Raw genomic sequence first — 19,671 nt, forward strand, 5'->3', positions numbered from 1 at the left:
ATCCATCTCTCAAATGGACCATTGACACTCTGTCTTCAATTTCAGTTAGTACGGTTAAAGGTCCATTTCAGAGATAGTCTTAAAACTATCCCTTTAAAGAAAGCAGCATATTCATTAGAGCACAATGAACATTTTACTGGCTTGACTTTTTATTAATGAAGCTTGGAAAGTGTGTGTCAGCCCGGCTGGATCTTTCTGGATCTCTGTTTCTGTCACAGTTAACCTATTAAGTTTTAGCACTGATAAACAGAAACCACTTCAGTAGCTGCTGTCAGTATCTGTGTTTTTGGCATGATCTCATGAATATCCACGCAATGGCAAGATCATTTCTGAATTTTGCATGTTACAGTTATAGTTATAGGCAAACATAATTTGACGTAAGTACTATTTTCAATTTTTTCTTGAATAGATAAAATAAGTAATCATTTACAGCGCAAGGAGGTGAAAGTAAGCTGACCACTGAACCCTGGTTTAGACAAAATGCTTCTGAAGCTGTTTGTAACATACTTATAATATACCTTTGACCTTTTATAGACCATCTCTTCACACAAATCTGTTTAATTTGATCAAAATGTTGGAGTTGGGTTAGCATAGCTCTCATTTAGGTTATGCTTCAGCATCTCAATTAGCTCCAGGACTCAGGAAAACACATACACTACTCTTCTTTGTTTGCCATTGTTTAGATCTTTTATTTTTTACTTGTGTGATTTGGGTCATAATTTTGCATTCACCTTAGGGCTAGTTGATATAGTCAAAAATCATATATCTGTATTTTGTGGCTTCAAAACATCAACCTCTGACATTGAGATAACGCTGCTCAATAGGGCGAACCCCACTTGAAATGCATTTTTCTGTTTCGTGTCCTCAGAGGGGTTACATGCTCTAGACTGTGTATGAAGCACATTTATTTCCTGCTGAAATGAATTACTTGTAAAGCCCAAAAAACTCCCGCAATGCAAATGCCAGGAATAAAAAGAATAAACCTAATCAGACAGGAAGATCTGAGTGAAACTATTTGTTCACCCATCCTTCCCACCAGGCACATGGTCCAGGTCGCTTAAAGAGTGTCAAGAACTTGTTCCAATCTCTTATTAGTCTTATAAGTAGATTAATCTGTAGTATTTCTAGAAATCTGTGGCAGGATGGAGCAAACTGAAGGTTCCTATGGTTGGTGGATGTGAATCATCAAGGGATCTTCTGGCATGCTCGGCCACCTATTTAACACGGTGAAGGTGTTTCTGTATTTTGTTGTTATTTAGTTAAATATTCTTTTTGTTTTGAGCATGTTGGGAGTAGTTCGCTCAAAGGTATTATAACCACACTTCATCCTGGAGCTGTCAAGTTTGTGATCGAGGGTTCGCTTTTGGCCAAAGTGCAATTCCTAATGAACGAAGAATTGAAAGTATGGGATATCTAGAATTATTTGATATCTAAATTAATATACAATTGATAGCTGTGATCGGGTTTTAATTAAGTTGGCTAAATGTAACAATCACTTAAAATTGAAGTCAGATTGAAGATGTAGCTAGATCAAAATTGAAACTAAATTCTGATGTAAAAAACTGAACGCGAATTAAACCGTGGCCTCTGGATTCCGCTCTTTACAACAGCGTTTCACTCCAACTATAAATAAACACAGACTCAGAAATGCTGCTGCTCATGTGCTGATATGCATACAATTCAAGCTGCTAACATGACACTTATCTGAACCTTGTTTATGGTTGCACCTTTTTTAATTCACATGACTGACCATGCAATACAGACAGCGATAAAAGAGCATTCACTTATATTTCTGTAGATGTTGATTTCAGATGTTTCTGAAGCACGCTGTAACTGCTATAGCGAACACCAGTTATATATTTGAATGTTGAGCATGTGTGACCATAGGGAACACTTCATTTCTAGCGATTATTGTTAATTTGATTACAAAGATCCTATTGAAACAGAGCTGATCTCTAAATTCAATAATGACATGCTTATTCAAACATCAGTTAATTATTTGCCTGTGTACTGTGAACAAGATCTGTCTCTTCTTTCTAAAAGCATGTGGGGTGAAATTAACCAATGGCATTACAAAGTTCAGGGACTAGCTCTTTTGAATGCTTTTCATTTTCATTTTTTTGTTAGTTTTAATGTCAGTCAGTGTAAAAGCCTTGTATTTTAACAGTCATTTTGCACCCATGCACTGTAAAGAATGTGAAACCTGGGATGTTAAAATTGAACTGGAAGTTAAGTGCTGGTCGTCCGGTCAGAGGAGAACTGGCCCTAACTGAGTCTGGTTTCTCCCAAGGTTTTTTTTCTCCATTCTGTATGAATGGGGTTTTGGTTCCTCTGGCTTGCTTTGTTGGGGACACTTAACTTCTAGTGATTATCGTTGAATTGATTCCAGAGACCGTCTCTGCATTTAATAACAAACTGTTCAATCTCGTCATTATACATCCCTGTCATTGTATTCTTCTACTTTATACTGTTCAGTGCTTTGATGCAACCTGTGTTGTTAAAAGCGCTATAGAAATAAAAATGATTGATTGATTGATTAACTGATGTTAGAAGTAAATCTAAACTGAGCTACACACAGGGTTTCTGTTCATAAGATATATTGTAGCCTACTTCAGATTGTGTGAATATTCTGTGTTCAGATATTTACCAGCTGTTGAACAGCATGCTAACTGAGACTGTACTGACCTGTTAGAGCCAGTCTTTCCTCTGCATCCTATGCACTAGCAAGCAGCTAATGTGCTTAAGACTTCTCGTTGTAGGGTAACTCTCCTGTAATCTGTAAATCCTCTTCATAAAACCCACCTGTGTGAAATATGCTGAGCCTTGAGCATGTCTACCCAGGCATTTCACAGGGACAAGGGTAGCTGTCCACCTGACACTACACAATCTATAATATGCACAAGTGGAAATACGTTTATAACAAATATCCTTGTGTTTAGTTCATTAGTTTTTATTAAAAATGACTGATTAGTGAATTTCTTATTGTTGAATGTGTTTTATTGAACATGATGATTACTTAAAAACAAATTTAATTTGCATGTAGTATTCTGGTTCCTTCAGAACAACTGTAACACCTCAAGGTCATGAGGGCACGGAAAACATGTATACTTTGAATGCATCAAGACCGATACATTTCTCTAGAGCACTTATTAGGGATCTTGTGGTGTGTGTGTGTGAAATGTGACCTACTTTTCTATAGTGCTCCTTAGGCATATACCTTACAAGAGCCCAAGATTTCTTGTTGGCACAGACGCAGCACAGGTCATCACATTAACATTCAATGGCACAAAATGGTAATTTTGAATGACTTCAAACTAAACAAACTTCTTTTGTCAAATGTTTTGTTTAAAATAAAGGAGTGAGCTATCTCATAAATGTTATTGTGTCACTTGTACACTTTGAAATGTATCCAAATCCTATTCGGCCTCTCCACTGGAATTTGCAATTCAATATAGGAGCATTCAATATTCAAGTCAAGTCATATTTATCTAGGAATTCAAAATGAATCAAAGGTGCTTTACAGTATCAAAGAGGAAATTGGTGTGTAACAATGCCAGAGGACAACATTAAACATTCAATTTTCAGTTAAAGTCAGTTCATGGTTGATTCAGTGATCGTATAAGTGTGCCACTGTTTCCCAAAGGAAGTTTTGTGTGTGTGTGTGTGTGTGTTTTTTTATTGCCTCTTACCTGTCCTGTTCAGGTACAACCTTAATAACTCGATAAGTTGCCAGATATGCAGTGCAATGATGGCTGGGATTATTTTATTAGCTGTGGCCTAAATAGACTCGTGCTGACAGCCTGGAAACATCAGGTAATCCCGAGCGAGCCTCTATAAAGCGGGGTGCATGCTCGGGCCGTCAAGTCGTAGCACGGTCCTGCCTCGTTTCTCTACAGTCCTGCCGAGCCATCCGAACACTACCACAGAAAGGGGCTGAGCACAACATCCAACCGCAGCCATGAACGGTACAGAGGGACCGGCATTCTACGTGCCTATGTCCAACGCCACCGGCGTTGTTAGGAGCCCGTACGAGTATCCCCAGTACTACCTGGTGGCGCCATGGGCATACGCCTGCCTGGCCGCGTATATGTTCTTCCTCATCCTCACCGGCTTCCCCATCAACTTCCTCACTCTGTACGTCACCATCGAGCACAAGAAGCTGCGTACACCTCTCAACTACATTCTGCTGAACCTCGCTGTGTCCGACCTCTTCATGGTGTTCGGTGGCTTCACCACGACGATGTACACCTCCATGCATGGCTACTTCGTTTTCGGGCGCCTCGGCTGCAACCTGGAAGGCTTCTTTGCCACCCTGGGTGGTGAAATGGGCCTCTGGTCCCTGGTGGTGCTGGCCTTCGAGAGGTGGATGGTGGTCTGTAAGCCCGTGAGCAACTTCCGCTTCGGAGAGAACCACGCCATCATGGGCGTGGCCTTCACCTGGGTCATGGCCTGCTCCTGCGCCGTGCCTCCTCTGGTGGGCTGGTCTCGTTACATCCCCGAGGGCATGCAGTGCTCGTGCGGAGTCGACTACTACACTCGCGTACCTGGCGTTAACAACGAGTCCTTTGTCATCTACATGTTCATCGTGCACTTCTTCATTCCGCTCTTCGTCATCTTCTTCTGCTATGGCCGCCTGGTCTGCACCGTCAAGGAAGCCGCTGCCCAGCAGCAGGAGTCCGAGACCACCCAGAGGGCCGAGCGCGAGGTCACCCGCATGGTGGTCATCATGGTCATCGGTTTCTTGATCTGCTGGCTCCCCTATGCCTATGTGGCCTGGTACATCTTCACCCACCAGGGAAGCGAGTTTGGGCCTCTCTTCATGACACTGCCAGCCTTCTTTGCCAAGACCGCTGCCGTCTACAACCCGTGCATCTACATCTGCATGAACAAGCAGTTCCGTCACTGCATGATCACCACCCTGTGCTGCGGCAAGAACCCCTTCGAGGAGGAAGAGGGCGCCTCCACCACTGCATCCAAGACCGAGGCTTCGTCCGTGTCTTCCGTGTCCCCTGCGTAAACACTCGTCTGTGACACACCGTAAGCAACAACGTGCACTGGGCTTCGACGGCGACCGACCACATGCAAAGACCACAAAGTGTTCCGCCCAGGGAAACGAGCGACCGCTACCACTTGCAGAAAAAAAAATGTCCGTCAGTTTTCCTTTTTGTATTTTTACAAAACCCAATTGGTTCATCCAAAAGACAGTTTTGAGAGAGGACAGACCCTGTCCCAGTTTCAGTACATCCAGCGAGTCCAGCGTAACGGTGCATAAGATTCTTTTTGTTTTGTGTTTGTTTTCGTTTTTTGAGTTCTCTTCCTAAAATGCAGCAAAAGGAAAAATATCTTAACTCTCTTACTGTTGGACTCCTTATACTGGCTTTGTTGTGATTGTAGAGGCATGTATTCAAGGCAACGTAACAATAAAAAGCACTTTGCAAATTAAATCGCTCTGTTTATGTTTTGATTGAGCTGTAATGTTAATGAAATGTCGAAATAGTATTTTAAATTAAATAAACCATACTGATTTCTGACGAGAGCTTTAATGTGGTGTATATATTTCTGCTGCCAGTGTCTTCAGTCAAGAGTGCTTCTGTTTAATCAACATTAAGACAACAGCTACAGCAGTTTTGAGTTAAAATATCCATGCATTCCTTCAGAAGTTAACAGCACCGTAATTATAGATAACAGGCTCAATATGTTATTAAACGTAAGTGTACAACTGGGGCAATCCTCACTGTCACCTTGGATTAAGGGCTTTATGAAGGATGATAGATATGTATGGATGAATTAGGTAGGATCAGAACTGACGTGTTAATCCCTAAACTCTAGGTCAGAGTGGTGAAAATAGATTATGATTATGTATAGTTTGCCTTTCACTGGCATCTGTGTAAAGAGGGATACGCACAGGCTCACACAACATTTACGTAACATGGACTAGCTGCTTATTGACATTCATATTACTAGCATACTGGCTGTCTATTAGTGCTTAAGTTGAATTTTTTTTTTCTTTTGTTCGGGTGCCAGACAAGACCATAAATGTTTCAAGTCATATACATTTACATACATTATTAGTATTATTTATTCTCCCAGATATAGCTCAGTCAATTAAAGCCACCGATACACAAATATGCCAGCCACACAACAACACTAATGCATAAGGAGAATTATTAATTAAATAATTCACTGAGATCTGAAAAACACGAAAAAAATGGGGAAGACTCAACCAAAATTACAATGATAAAGTTTCCAGCATGTAAACAATTCCAAGAAGTATTCCTTCTAGAAGTATTTATAGAAAGATAACCGAAGAAGGTCAGACCCGAGATTATAGCATGGGCAAGCTCAAGTCTACAAATGCACGAACAGCGTTATCAAGACAAGTTTAAGACTCGAAAATCTTCAGACACAAGCTATGACAGATTTAACTTGCAATGACTTACAATGAATCCTAATTAATGTCATTAACATATAAAAGATTAGCAGTCATCATTTATTTAATTGAATGAATTTAATTTAGAAATTTTCAAAAACCTGCAACACTCAGACAAGAAAAATGTGTATGATCGCTCAGAGCCTAACGTGACGCTAAGCACTTTTCCAGGTCAGACGGTTAAACACAACACTGGAAAAAATGCTTTTCAAGACTACATTTTTTGTTGTTTCCAGCCAAAAATATCAAAAAATTCAAGAAGGATTTTCTAGACAATAAAAAATGATTGTCGTTTTCAGAAAAAAACAAGTGAAACTTAATCCATTTAGTCTCACTGGTCACAATAGTGACCATAAAGAAGTTACTGACTGATGATTTAATACACTTCCTGCAAATATGGAAAACATAAAGGGTCCCAAATAAATAAGTTTCACATGATTAGTGCCAATTGTCACATGAGCTGTTTATTTCCTGTTTGCACCTTGAGAAGATGATAACTGCATCAAAACGAATATCACCATGTCCCACTGGTCATAGTTGTGACTGAGCGTAAAACATTAATTATATTTTAGAATATACATTTTTAAAGAATATCACGAAACAACAAAACTTACAATAAATACTTTTGTATGTATTTCTGTAAATGTGTCAGAATTGGTGTAAATAACTCGAAGATTAATGAAGTGCAGTAAATGGTAAAAACAAGTATCTATTGGACATTTAAGTTACAAATTACAGTTACAGGGTTATGTGGTTTGATATTACAAACTTGGTCTTTTAGATCAGGATGTGTAGACTACCTTCAAGATAACTAAACAAGAAACAGCAACCAAGGAAACCAGACGTGAACACATGAAAAAAATCACCATGGCAACTATTACAGACATTCCAGGTTCAGGTATCACATGAAACTGTACAGTGTAGTTTCATAAAAACACAACGAAGACAGAATTGTGAATTTGTATGGAAAACTTTATTTGATAATAAAAATAGCATTCACAGACTTCTTTTTGATAGCTACATATACATCGTGATCCATCCAAACAAGAAGAAAAAAAGCTTTACTGTGTAAGTCCACGTCTACTTGAACTTAGACTAATGTTATGTGTGATTTCATGAGTCAAATAAAGCTATGGACAATGCAGAATTTATATATTTATATATTTATATATATATATATATGCATAGTTTCATTAAAAAAAAAAAAAAAAAACCATTAGACCATATACATGTACTGCTTTTATCGACACAGAAAAAAAGCTTTTAAAATCCATAGATCTTTTCAGAGACCACAGACAGTATACAAGATCTCTAGAAAAAAAAAGCAGGCTATCCATCACAACAGATATTCAACCCCCTTCCTTGAAAAACCTACATTTCCATCCTTCCTGGAGAGAGGAAAAAAATACAGCTTTGCGTACGCCTGGTTCTGAGTTCACCACACAGCCCCAGTCAGCAGAGTAGAAACATATTTGCATCTTCTTCTAGGTGGACATCTTTCATAAATTCTTTTTTGTACAGAGAAAAGGCAACAGTGTCCTTACCTACACAGGTTTGAAGTACATACGGTAATAAAATTTGTACAAAAGACAGCAGCTGATACGTTCATTTTGATACAGTACTATTCAGATGACACTGAAGGGATTCCCTGTTCTCGGTCCTGTCGAAATGCACGAAACAGCTGTGTTCCCAAACAAACACGTATTGCGTCTGCATATCAGCGAAGCCCGGGGGCTCTCCAGAGCGTGACGTGGTGGCTCAGATTGGCAGATTGCGCCAGGCGCCGTTTTGACCAAGCCTTTCGGATCGGATCTGGCAACCTGAATCTTCCGTGCTGCATCTCTACATTCAGCTCAAAACGTGTGCCGCGTCGCCTTTGGTACTTGACTCTATGGAGGTAAATGTGGCGGACAATTCAAAGTACTTCAGACGTTGGCATAACATGACAGCGAATTATGATCTCACATTTTATATTTCCAGTGTTTTTTCATAGTTGAATGTTTTAGCTATGTTCCTGTTTCCCACAAAGCGCCTGATTCAATCCAGAAATAGCATAAGCTAATGTTGGGTCACGTTTTCTCAATTGTGCATATGTGCCTTTAGACTAAGTTCTGGCAATTATGGAGAAAAAAAAATATAAAGAAATTGTGCCACAAGATAGTATTTTTCTGCTTTCATGTTTTCCCTCTTTTTTGCTAATGGGCGGCTCAGGCCTCAGTCCAGTGCAGTGTTAGGACTAACAAAGTCAGATATTACACAACAGACCAAGACTGAGTGATGCCTTTTTCATCTGGACATCCCATCGAGTTACATTTCAGTTTTTCAAAATAAATATACAGCTTAAATATATATTACTCAATTACAGCATCATAGTCTGAGTTCAGGTTTCATCACACGGTCTATTAAAATGTACAAACAAAGAAACAAATGCTGAATGCTTGTGCTCTTGTTCAGTAAATCTCCATTTGGAGCAAAGAGGACACGCAAAGTAGACGCATTTAAAAAAAAAAGTGTCTTTTAACAAAACATGGATCTCACTTGCAACACAACATATAAAAACGAACTATAAAATGAAGCATTGTTCCGCTGTGGTGAAGCTCAGATGCTGAGGTCTGCGTGGTTCTCCTTGTAAAGCCGTCTCTTGCCTGGAGAACTCTGGACGAGGCCCAGGCCGCTTCCGGTCACCCCGCCGGCTCTCAGTGCGTTGTAATAGTCCCTTAGCTGTGGAGCAGTGTTGTCCTCCAGGTAACTTCCATCGCTGCTGCTGTCCGATCTCCTGCGGAAGCATCTCTCCGAGGCTCCGTTGACTGAGGGTCCCTGTCTCTCAGCTTGAGAGGACGGAGAGTAGTTAAGCAGAACGTTCCTGTTCTTTAGGCCGCGTTCAGGAGTTTGAGCGAGAGCGTAGGCCAAGGGTTTGTGGGTTCGTTCAGGGGTGGACGTGAAGTAGCCCTCTTTGCTGTAGCTCCTGCGGGGGGTTTGGGGCTCTTTCTGGGGTCGGACAAGCCTTTCTGGAGTGGAGATCTGGCACAGCAGGTCCTGGGAAGAGGCTGGATAGCTTGGCTCAGGGGACCGATCTTTATAGGAGCGTGTCGTCCGGCGGTCCACGGACTTGGCCCTTCGGCGATCTGGAGAAGTGTTGCGTTTCCGGGTGGAGGAGCGATCCAAGGAGCCGCTGCGCACCTGGGGCCCATCTACGGAGGGCTTGCGACCTCGCCTCGTGAGATCCTGGTGGGAACTTTTCCTCCCAAATCCACCCTCTTTCCTCAGGGTTTTGAAGAGCTTGGCAATGCCGCTCTCAGACTCAGACTTCTTGACCTTGCGGTGGGAGTTGTTTTTGCTGCTGTCAGGGGACGGCGAGGGCCCGGGGCGGTTGTTCCAGGAGGGCTGGTGCGGAGCGCTGGAATACAGTCCTGTGCTGCATTCCCTCGCCGGATCTCTCGGTTGGTGCTGCTTGGGCTGGGATGGGGTGTGATGCTCTGATGTACAGCTGGACTTGGACGGATGATGAAAGGGGCCGCTGGCCAGCAAGGCCCTCACTTCCGAATTATTTTGTGGCCCGGGTGAGGGAGGGTAGCTGTCATTTGGGCCGTCTGGAAATGAATGAAGAAAGGCATTATGTCAGGCCACTAAAAAAATCGGATCTTAACAGTTAAGACGTCATGCAATACTTAAACAGACAGCACTTGATATGATCAAGCATAGGAGCAAACATTTCATACAACAACATCTATACACAAGCAGTCAAAGGTATGCACACACCTACATGTGTTTTATTCAATCATTTAAATGAATAAACTACACAAGTGAAAACTGACCACAAAGTGCAAGTGCAAGTGCTAGGTTCCTGTAATGTGTCCTACCCAGCCTTTGCCCTAGATTAAAGCTGTGGTTAAAGACCTGACCAGGCAGCTGTGGTCACCAACACGAGAATGACAGAAATCTGTACTGCTTAAGCGTGCCATTTACATCATATCATTTGTAGGCATCAATGATGGATAGTAGCTCCAAAAGCCTTGCTTCTGGCAACACAGATCACTTTTTGGTGTTTATTATATGTAATATGGGGTAACTTTTCCAAAATACAAGGGTAACCTAGGAGTGGACTAAAGCTTTCCCCACTAAGAAAGACACTGCTGTACTGGCTCATTCCCAGATGGAGAAATCTATTCAAATCACATACTTTACTGGTCACAAATATATATCCAGAATTCTGTGAACCTCTGGAGGAAACCCACAATAATCAACAACGGTTGACAAAAGCAGATTCTTCTCTATAGAGCCTAGTCTACATCCGTTGGGGGACAGGTACTCCATATCTCACTGAGATGATATCTCACAGTGCTTTGATGCAACCTGTGTTGTTAAAAGCGCTATATAAATAATAATGATTGATTGATTGATTGATTGATGATGGGCATTTTGTCAATTCCTTTTTGATGTACTTTTTGGCTTTGACCAAGGCAGTAAAAAAGGCTCATAATCAGGGTCAAAATGCATGGAAGCCACCTCCAGAGAGCACATATAGTGTATCATAGGTCTAGAACACAGATCAGAGGGTCTTTATTCAGTTACAAGTTTTTTTTCACCTGTAGAATTATTAGGCAACAACAAATCATTGTACATCTGTGCATACTTTACTCCTAAATCCTAATGAGCCAATAGGATGCAGTCATGCAAGAACCTTGTCTTTTAGTGGTTTGGGGACCAAGCTTATGATGATGGCTATGTCTAACTATTTAGACATTCACAATATATCCTTTTTAACAAAGCTTTTAGAACTGATTTCCCTAACGGTTCTATTTTCCCAAATATAGAGAAAATACAGAAATACAGAATACAGAAAGCCCTGTCACAGCAAGAACACTGGCAGCAGACAGAAGAGCTGCAACCTCACTCGACTTCGTCTCCAGACTCTCTCAGAAGTAAAGACTGTCAGGACTTCATGAACTCCTGCCCGGTCACCGTTAAGAGACACAGCTGTACTGTGTTGAGACTGATAGACTTAAACTGGTCGTATCCTATGAGGATGTGCAGTGCTTTGAGAAACACTGCTTTAGAGAGTACTATGCCAAGAAAGATATGTCAAGGACAAATGGACAATGGAGTTAAAATTAGGGAAAGAACAAGATGGGGTGGTAAGGAAAATGAGCCTTACCAAATTACAGGGTGAAACAAGTGCCAAATGGCAAATCCTTGCAGATGTGACTCTTGATTACTCCTAAACTGCTGTTCATGAGCAGAGTATGCAACTACAGTAATTGTTCTCATCCACTTTATGGTTCATGGTATTTACCTGAATAAACAGTACAGGAACTATCAGTTGACTTCTAATGTCAAATCTAAAGTGAATTCAATAAAACTTTAGCATAAGGACCAATTCTCACTATTAACTGTTTGCTTATATTAGCCTGTCTATTATATTAACATACTGGCTATTTGTTAGTGCTTATGAAGCACAAATTCTGCATGACAATTTCCACATCCCTAATCTTATTAAAAACCTAAAATGAACAACTACCTTTCTAACTATTAATTAGGAGCAACTTTGGAGTTTTCTTGAGATAATAGTTGTAGTTCATCGTTTGCTAACAGTGAGAACTTCTCACTACTTTATTTAAAGCTGCAGTCTGTAACTTTTTGTGTGTTTTTATATAACAAGTGTCACTGTCACTGTCAATCCATTTTCCAATCCTTTTGTTGGCTTGTCCTGAATCACTAGAGTATATAGTATATTCAGACTATTTAGACTAGTTCTGCTAGGTACCGCTGCGGAGGAGTCCAGTACCTGTGTGATTCATCATAGACATCAACAGACAGAAGTAGATGCACAAGACACACAGCTCTGTTTATTAACAACTAGAGCGACAAAAGTTACACACTGCAGCTTTATAGGTTTTATTTTTTTTAAATATACACCACAGATTTTTTATGGCCTTTTTTCCTTATATTCATCAGGGCTAATATTTGTAGAGGGCACTGTTTGTCGTTACTACAACATTTTTTCAAGTTTTGTTTTTTGTGACAATACAAAATGACATTACTTGCTTATGGGTGAATCTAACAAAACTTGTCAAATGGGTAAATAACCAAAGATACTTTTTTTGCCATCTATTGTGTGTGTGTGTGTGACCGAGTCAAGTTCTTGTAACATTCACCCATCTGTGCTATCGGTGAGATGAGAGCATTGCAGTGACCACATCAGCAGCACAAACCCACTGAGCATGCGGTCAGAGGCCAGCGGGGCAGGGATTGACCGGGTGAGATGAGAGCGGGTGAGCGTGTGCGTAAGCAGGGTTTATAACGTGTGACTGGGTGACGGGTGAAGGGTTGGCACACAGAACGTCCTTTACAAACCGTGGCTTGGTTTTGACCCATTAGGTAGAAGCAGGGCTCGCCCAGCTTATCATTCCTCAGACAGGCAGCGAGATGGGGGCCCATCATAGCTGAGGAGCCCGCCAGAGAACGAGAGATCGGGAAGAGAAAGAAACAGAGATAAATAAAGAGAAAGGAAACATGCAGCACTCAGACAGTCACAACAGTTTTACTGGCTGAAGACTGTTCAGAAGAACTGAAGATCTCTCTTTCTCTCTCTCTAGATGAGCTAATCACCGGGAAGAAACAAGTTTATGGTAGAGAACAAGAAGAAAAGACAGTTTAAGGATAGACAACACGAGACATAAAGCAAACGTGTGTTACCCACCATACTCTGGGACGGATCCATCTCCTCTCTTCAGCACCAGTCGAGCTCGTCTGCCTCCGGTCTTGATCAGCTCGATGGCGCGAGAATGCTTCATATTTTTTGTACTTTCACCATTGATCTCCAGTATTTCATCACCAACCTGTAAACGAGGCAGGAGGGTTTCTGAAGACCGCTACAACAAACACTAGTCAGATTTTTGAATGCTGAGCAGAGAGCTCGTCGCTACCGACGAAAGAGAGAACCAATCAGCTGTGTCGTCAGACTCGTATCGGAGCGCGCCATCTAGAGTTTGAACATGTCTGTACTCTGTATTTGGTAAAAGTGGAAACCAAAAACGTTTAACATTACACTTATGTTACTGGTTTACGAATCAAAAATCAACCTGCGAGAAAACACTGGCTTTCTTTGGAGGAGAACATTATCTGAACTCTCTCTGAGAAAAAGCTCAATGAAACGAACGAGGAACAGAACGAGCAGCTGATGTGTGTCTCCGAACTTTAAGGCTCAAGCTGAATAAATGAATAATAGAAGCAAGTAAATACTTCACTTAAACCCAGTATTTCTACAATGATTCTTTTCATGTCGCGTTCAGTAAGTATTCTTTAATTTCTAATGACACGGACAGAGAGGAAGACATAGAGAGTATAAAGAGGACTACACTTTGACACGTCCTTACAGAAAAGACGGACGGATGGTGACCGATCATATCTGAGATTATTTTCTCATGCTGATGAACGCTCTTACCCTCATCTTGCCGTTTTTGACAGCGGCTCCATCCTCGGCTAATCTCAGCACGTACAGATCCATGTTGTACTCTTTGCCTCCTCTGAGACTGAAGCCGAAACCTTTACTCTCCCTCTCCAGATCAACAGAGTAATACTCTGCCTCCTAAACACACAAACACAGCAAAATCACTAAACAAACCTGGCAACAGACTACTGGGTAACACGAGCTAGCCACACGGGTCAGGTTCAGTACCTACTCATTATCTATTAAGAACACATGTGTACAGACTGAACACACGTTTTGAGAGAGGTAAAAAAAATTATACATTTTTAATTATATATCTGTGTGATGTCTCTCTTAGACATTGTTCGGCCTGATATTTGACCCAAATGATGTGCTCTCAATAATGTTAAATTATTGATATTACAATTTAGACGTTTCAGCTTATCTTGGAGAAGTAAATTATGATATTTGTGATATTAGTGATATTATGATATTAGTGGACAAATTCTCACATTTACACACATTTACATAAAAAAGAGAACATTGTTATACTTTTAAACACTTAAAATAGAAATAAAAGAAAGATTAGACATGTTTTTCAGTGTAAGGTTTGGATTAAAGTTACACATCTGTTATTTCAGTGTACTTTTCTTAATAAATCAGCAAATCTGTTTTGAGGTATTATGAGTGAAGACTGATGTGAAAAAGTATTTCAGCCATTTTAGAATTTACATTGATTCATACGTACGTCATGGATTACATTTTTTTTAAATAAAAAAAAAATTGAAATCTACAAATCATTGAAAGTTACACAAGAGAGTGCTCATTCTGTTTTTTTCATTTGAAGTATATTACAGTTTTTTTATTTATGCACCGCAGCGCAGTAATGTCACACCTTTTTGATTTGTTGGCATTTTAACACAAGGCTCTGGCCTTAATAACAGATACAGATAGTACAACAGAAGTGAAAAGAATTATAATAATAAACAGTTAAAGTCTAAGAAAGACTTCCTCCAGGTACTGTGTAAGGATCATCTCACCTGACTGTAGACTGCTGGTTGGGTCAGAGCTTGCTTGGGTTTGTTATTCCTGCTGGATGAACAGAAAGAAGACTCATGTTAATAATAGCTTTTTGTATTCTTCTTCTCCTAATTATTAGAGATGTGTGCGTTTCACCTGGGCTCTGTGCTGCTCTGAGGTGTGTGTGTGGTGGTGATAGTGGCGATCTTCTCTGCGTTGGTCAGCAGCGATGCGTTTGACGTCTCTGTTCGGGCAGAGAGAACACCATGGGGTCAGGAGACTACAGAAGATCAAATCTGGCGGGTCTTCAAGGTTTTGAAGATACACATTGACTATTCTAATTAGTTGTGTCTGGACCAGTGTTTCTCAACCCAGAGAGAGCGTGTCGATCCGCTAGATGATTCAGATTCTACGCCACAAGCCATCTGAAATACGAGCACTTAATTCATCACAGCACCACCTTGTGGCCAGTTCTCATTGTTCAATGAGATGGTAGCAAGAATAACATCTACATATCTGCATGTGCATACCGCCTAAACTCTGACCTCCCTACCATCTCTATCTCCGTTTTCCCATGATAGAGTTCTGAACTCAAACTGTCCATGAACTGCACGTGTTCATGTGTGAGAGTGTCCTCCAAACAGCATTCACAATAAACACTCAGTACGTGATGATCCTACTTCTCTGACCATCACAGCGCATACATTCAATTTTACTAAACTATAAAACTATAGTTTAACATCACTGCTGAGTCTGTCAGAACAAACATTACAGGTTCAAGAGCGGAACAAAATCATATGATTATAAACTAATTACATAAATGGGGGCTAGAATAAAGAATAATTGCAATCTTTTTTAAACAATCATGTCATTTGCACATAAAATACTATAAAGGGGCATAAAATTTGAATTTACAGTATTATATTATACAAACTTTACAGTTGCTTTCAATTTCTGAACATTCTGGCATTTTGAACTGTCAAAAAAACCAATGAATCTCTAAAATAGGACAATTATTTTGAGACATTTCTTTAGTTCCTTGCAGAGCTCCACGTCAGACGATGATGAGTCCAGCTCTCAGTCCACTGCAGCACTAATGAGAGGAACTCACCGTCTCCGGGTATGATGCGCAGCGAGACGGCGTTGCCGGCCTCTTTGATGAGGTTGACGATGTCCGAGTGTGATTTGTTGGTGATGGAGCAGCCGTTGACCGCTAGGATCCGGTCACCCACCTTCAGCTTTCCGCAGCGGTCAGCCGGACTGCACTCGATGATCCGGCCTATTTTATGAGGCATGGCCGTGTTCCCTGCTGTGTGTGTGTGTGTGTGTGTGTGTGTGTGTCACGGTTCAGAGGCAGGAGGGAAAAGAAGAGGAAAAAATAAGTGACTTCAAACTGACACCAAAACTCAACTCCATTGTTGATCACATCCATTGTTCTCTCAGACTTGTTGCTCTGGGTAGGGATGAGCATATCGGTCCTGAAGTATCCATATATCAATTCTGATACGATTCTGATACTGAAAGCATCAATATATAAAATATGGATACTAAGGTGCGTTTTATTTACCAGTCATTTTGCTTGTTTAACAAAAGAAAGGCATGCATTATGAATTAATGAGCTATGTCAGGAAATAATTGTGCAGGACAGAACTATTTTCCTGCTCATCTGAACGCATGAGAATCAATCGATCACAGAGATGCGTTCGGTCACTCTCCTAAAGCTATCCTGAAGCATTACTGATTCTGAGAACGGTAGCCCAGGGCAACAAACAAATATAAATTGTAGCCTGGACTTTATTATTAAAATGGAGCATTTAAAGTTCTTTTTGATCATGTTCTATTCTGTAATGTTAATATAAACCATACACTGTCAGAACAAAGAAGTTGCATTTTATGAATTCAAGCCTATCAGCCTGCAGTTTTATTAAAGTGACCACAGCTGCAGATTTTTAGATTTACGATGTGTAAATGAAAATATAGCTTAAGTTGCAATTAAGGCCTACGGAATGCAGAAATGTTTTTCAAATATAACGTAAAGTGTGTATTATTACCCATTTTACTAAACGGAATCAGTTAATAGTTCAGTTTAGTGGTATTGGTATCAGTATGGGTATGAACCCAGAGTGCGTGTACCGAAGCTGGAGCTGGCGTCAGGCCTGGACACGGACGACACAATGACGAAGCCGAAGCCCTCGTTCTCAGCGCGCTGGATCTCCACGTCGTACGGCTGCAGGGCGGCAGGCGTCATGTTGACCACGGTGCTGCCCGAGCCTCCTCCGCCGCCGCTGCCGATACCGCTGGTGCTGCCCGAGCCCGAGCTGACCGTGTTCAGAGAGTTCTGACTGCCCTGAGGAGTGCGCTTCTCCTCCGTCAGAGATGGAGCCTGTGTGCTGCTGTGATGAGAGGAGGCCGGGGACGGAGGAACATCCGGCTCGCCAGCCTTATATGCTGCACACACACACACACACACACACGTCAGGACATCTGCATGATCTGTGATCCTACACACACTCTAATGCACTGTGCTCTGTCTCTCACGAGGGCAACATTAAAGGGGTCATATGATGTGATTTCAAGATTTCCTTTCTCTTTGGAGTGATAAAGCTGTTAGCGCACAGATAAGACCCCTAAAGCGGCAAAGACTAAAGTCTCAAAACCAAAGAGATATTGTTTATAAAAGTTATGACTTGTTCACACCCCTCTAAAACGGCTCGTTTAAACACGCCCCCATCAGAGAGTGGGTTAATTTTCATAGCTCCGCCCAAATGTTTACTGAAAAGGAAAGAAGGCGGAGCTATTATTGTGTCTGTAGTGTTGCTGCAGGCGCCATGTTCTGGAGAAGCTGAGTTTTCTTGTAAAAGTGAAACTACTTTCTTTGTTCTTCATAAAGAGGACACGAGAGGACACTAAAAATCAGTGTTAAGTTTACAACACTGTTCCAGAAGTTCAACACAAATATTGAACTATATTTATAGATTTAGTTTAAACGTAAATATAGAAATGCCAAAATGTTTATAAAAATCTTCTGAAGTATTATTTTGTGTTAACTATTGTCAATACAGAGACTATAATTTCATATAATATCTTTGCATGATGTGAGCTTCTTTCCCAGCATCTCAGTAATAAAAGTATTCATATTTAAAATACATAACAATTACAGTGCAGTGCTTGGCAGTGGAAGAACATTTTAGAACTCCTGTAAAGATCTCTTTGATCTCTCTGAACTCTATAGAGATTACGACACAACCTTGTTTTTTCAATTTTAATGTTAATTTACATTACAAGGTTTACAAATACTATTGCATACTTGCATCATATTTCATATTTCGACACAGATAGTAATACTCTCATGCATTTTGTGAAAGCTATCATATGGTTTTGCTTTTTTGCTTTTTGAGCAAATGGGAAAGTTTTGTATTTTCAGCGTGTTACGCTGTAGTGTTCTGTAGTGTTACAAGTGATGAAAAAACGAGCTACAGTGAGAATCAAACTAGATACCTCCGTAAGCGGTTTTGCGCCGGACGGTGAGGTTGACGTGGCCCTGTTTAGCCGCCTGCTGCATGAGCTGCACCACCAGCTGGTGAGACTTGCCCACCACGGCCGTGCCGTCCACACAGATCAGCTCGTCCCCGGAGCGCAGGCGGCCGTCCTCGTCCGCAGAGCCGTACTTCACTATGTGCCCTATGTAGATCTGGGCACAAGAACGACACTGGTAAGCAAGACAGCTCTAACAGGAAGCCGATTCAGGTAAATCAGTGCCTCGCTGTGTTCCTCCGGTGCTGTTCTTCACCCTTAACGCACTGGAGGTGAAGCTAGCACACAGTTCAAGCAGTGTAAGAAAGCAGCAGCGATTGGGACAGACTACGCAACGTTTTCTGACTCACCGGTTCTCCGGGTTCATTTCCCCCCAGGATCCGGAAGCCAAAGCCTGTGTCTTTCCTCCAGAGGAAAATGTCCTGTTCTTGAGAGTCTGGCACTGAAAAAAAAAAAAAAAATCAATAAATCTGTTTATTTGCTAGCATGTCTCTACATTACAAAGGAGATACACCGATTGCAGTGCAAATATATTACAGACGCTCTAAAAGTCTAAGACTTGTGTTGTCAAAGAGCACAAAAACTTTTAGAGAAAGCTCCGATTTGCAAATGACAAATTCTTAATACAAAACGAACACCTGTTTTATAGATAGCACTAGGTTTTCGCTGCTATTGTTAGTACTTTATTTGCATATAAGACTGCAGATGGGTGAGGTGTCTAACGCTGTTCCCACGCTGACTGTCTGACGAAGCCTCGGCCAAACAGAACGCTCACCTCGCCACATAGGGAACAACATAATGTTAACCACAGACGCTTAGCATGGAGCATTTAATTGGCCCTTTCACACAGTTCGCTTCAGAGGTCTGGATCTGCCAAGCTCGCTCCGTGTGGAGCATTTAACAGGCCTGACTGGGAATTGGCACTACAGTATGAGCGGGAGCCATCAGGAGTCGCCCAACGACCTGGCACCAAACCGCCTTGAGCACATGGACATCTACTCAGGTACATCCTGAAATCATACTGCCACAACCTTCAGCACTAAAGGCATACGCATTCGATGCGAAAAATGCATTGGTATGTGTTACAGCCATAACGGGTTATTTGACATTTTATCTTTGTTGTTGTTATTTCATTCAAAGGGCTGTTTTGTTCTCAATCAAATTATAATCTCTGTGTGTCCCTTGTCAGAACTGAGCTCGGTAAAACCTCTTAAATTACACTGCAATTTCAATAATACATTGTATGGGTAAAAATTAT

At 41.1% G+C, this 19,671-nt stretch overlaps 2 protein-coding genes across 2 annotated transcripts in view; one reads left to right on the top strand and one right to left on the bottom strand.

Annotated features, from left to right (window-relative positions):
* Window positions 1-3,958: 3,958 nt before the first annotated feature.
* On the top strand, window positions 3,959-5,017 carry rho (rhodopsin). The gene has a single exon (XM_043233343.1). The coding sequence runs from the start codon at window positions 3,959-3,961 to the stop codon at window positions 5,015-5,017; it is 1,059 nt and encodes a 352-aa protein (XP_043089278.1).
* Window positions 5,018-7,381: 2,364 nt separating this feature from the next.
* Window positions 7,382-19,671, bottom strand: part of magi1a (membrane associated guanylate kinase, WW and PDZ domain containing 1a) — a 33,591-nt gene continuing 21,301 nt past the window's right edge. Inside the window, 9 exon segments of the mRNA XM_043233290.1 lie at window positions 7,382-10,020; window positions 13,131-13,269; window positions 13,875-14,018; window positions 14,900-14,951; window positions 15,036-15,123; window positions 15,991-16,188; window positions 17,013-17,327; window positions 18,378-18,570; window positions 18,764-18,855. Of these exon segments, the coding sequence (XP_043089225.1) occupies window positions 9,029-10,020; window positions 13,131-13,269; window positions 13,875-14,018; window positions 14,900-14,951; window positions 15,036-15,123; window positions 15,991-16,188; window positions 17,013-17,327; window positions 18,378-18,570; window positions 18,764-18,855 (2,213 nt within the window). The 3' untranslated portion in view covers window positions 7,382-9,028.

This window comes from Puntigrus tetrazona, unplaced genomic scaffold (genome assembly GCF_018831695.1).
Source record: "Puntigrus tetrazona isolate hp1 unplaced genomic scaffold, ASM1883169v1 S000000776, whole genome shotgun sequence".
Classification (NCBI taxonomy): domain Eukaryota; kingdom Metazoa; phylum Chordata; class Actinopteri; order Cypriniformes; family Cyprinidae; genus Puntigrus; species Puntigrus tetrazona.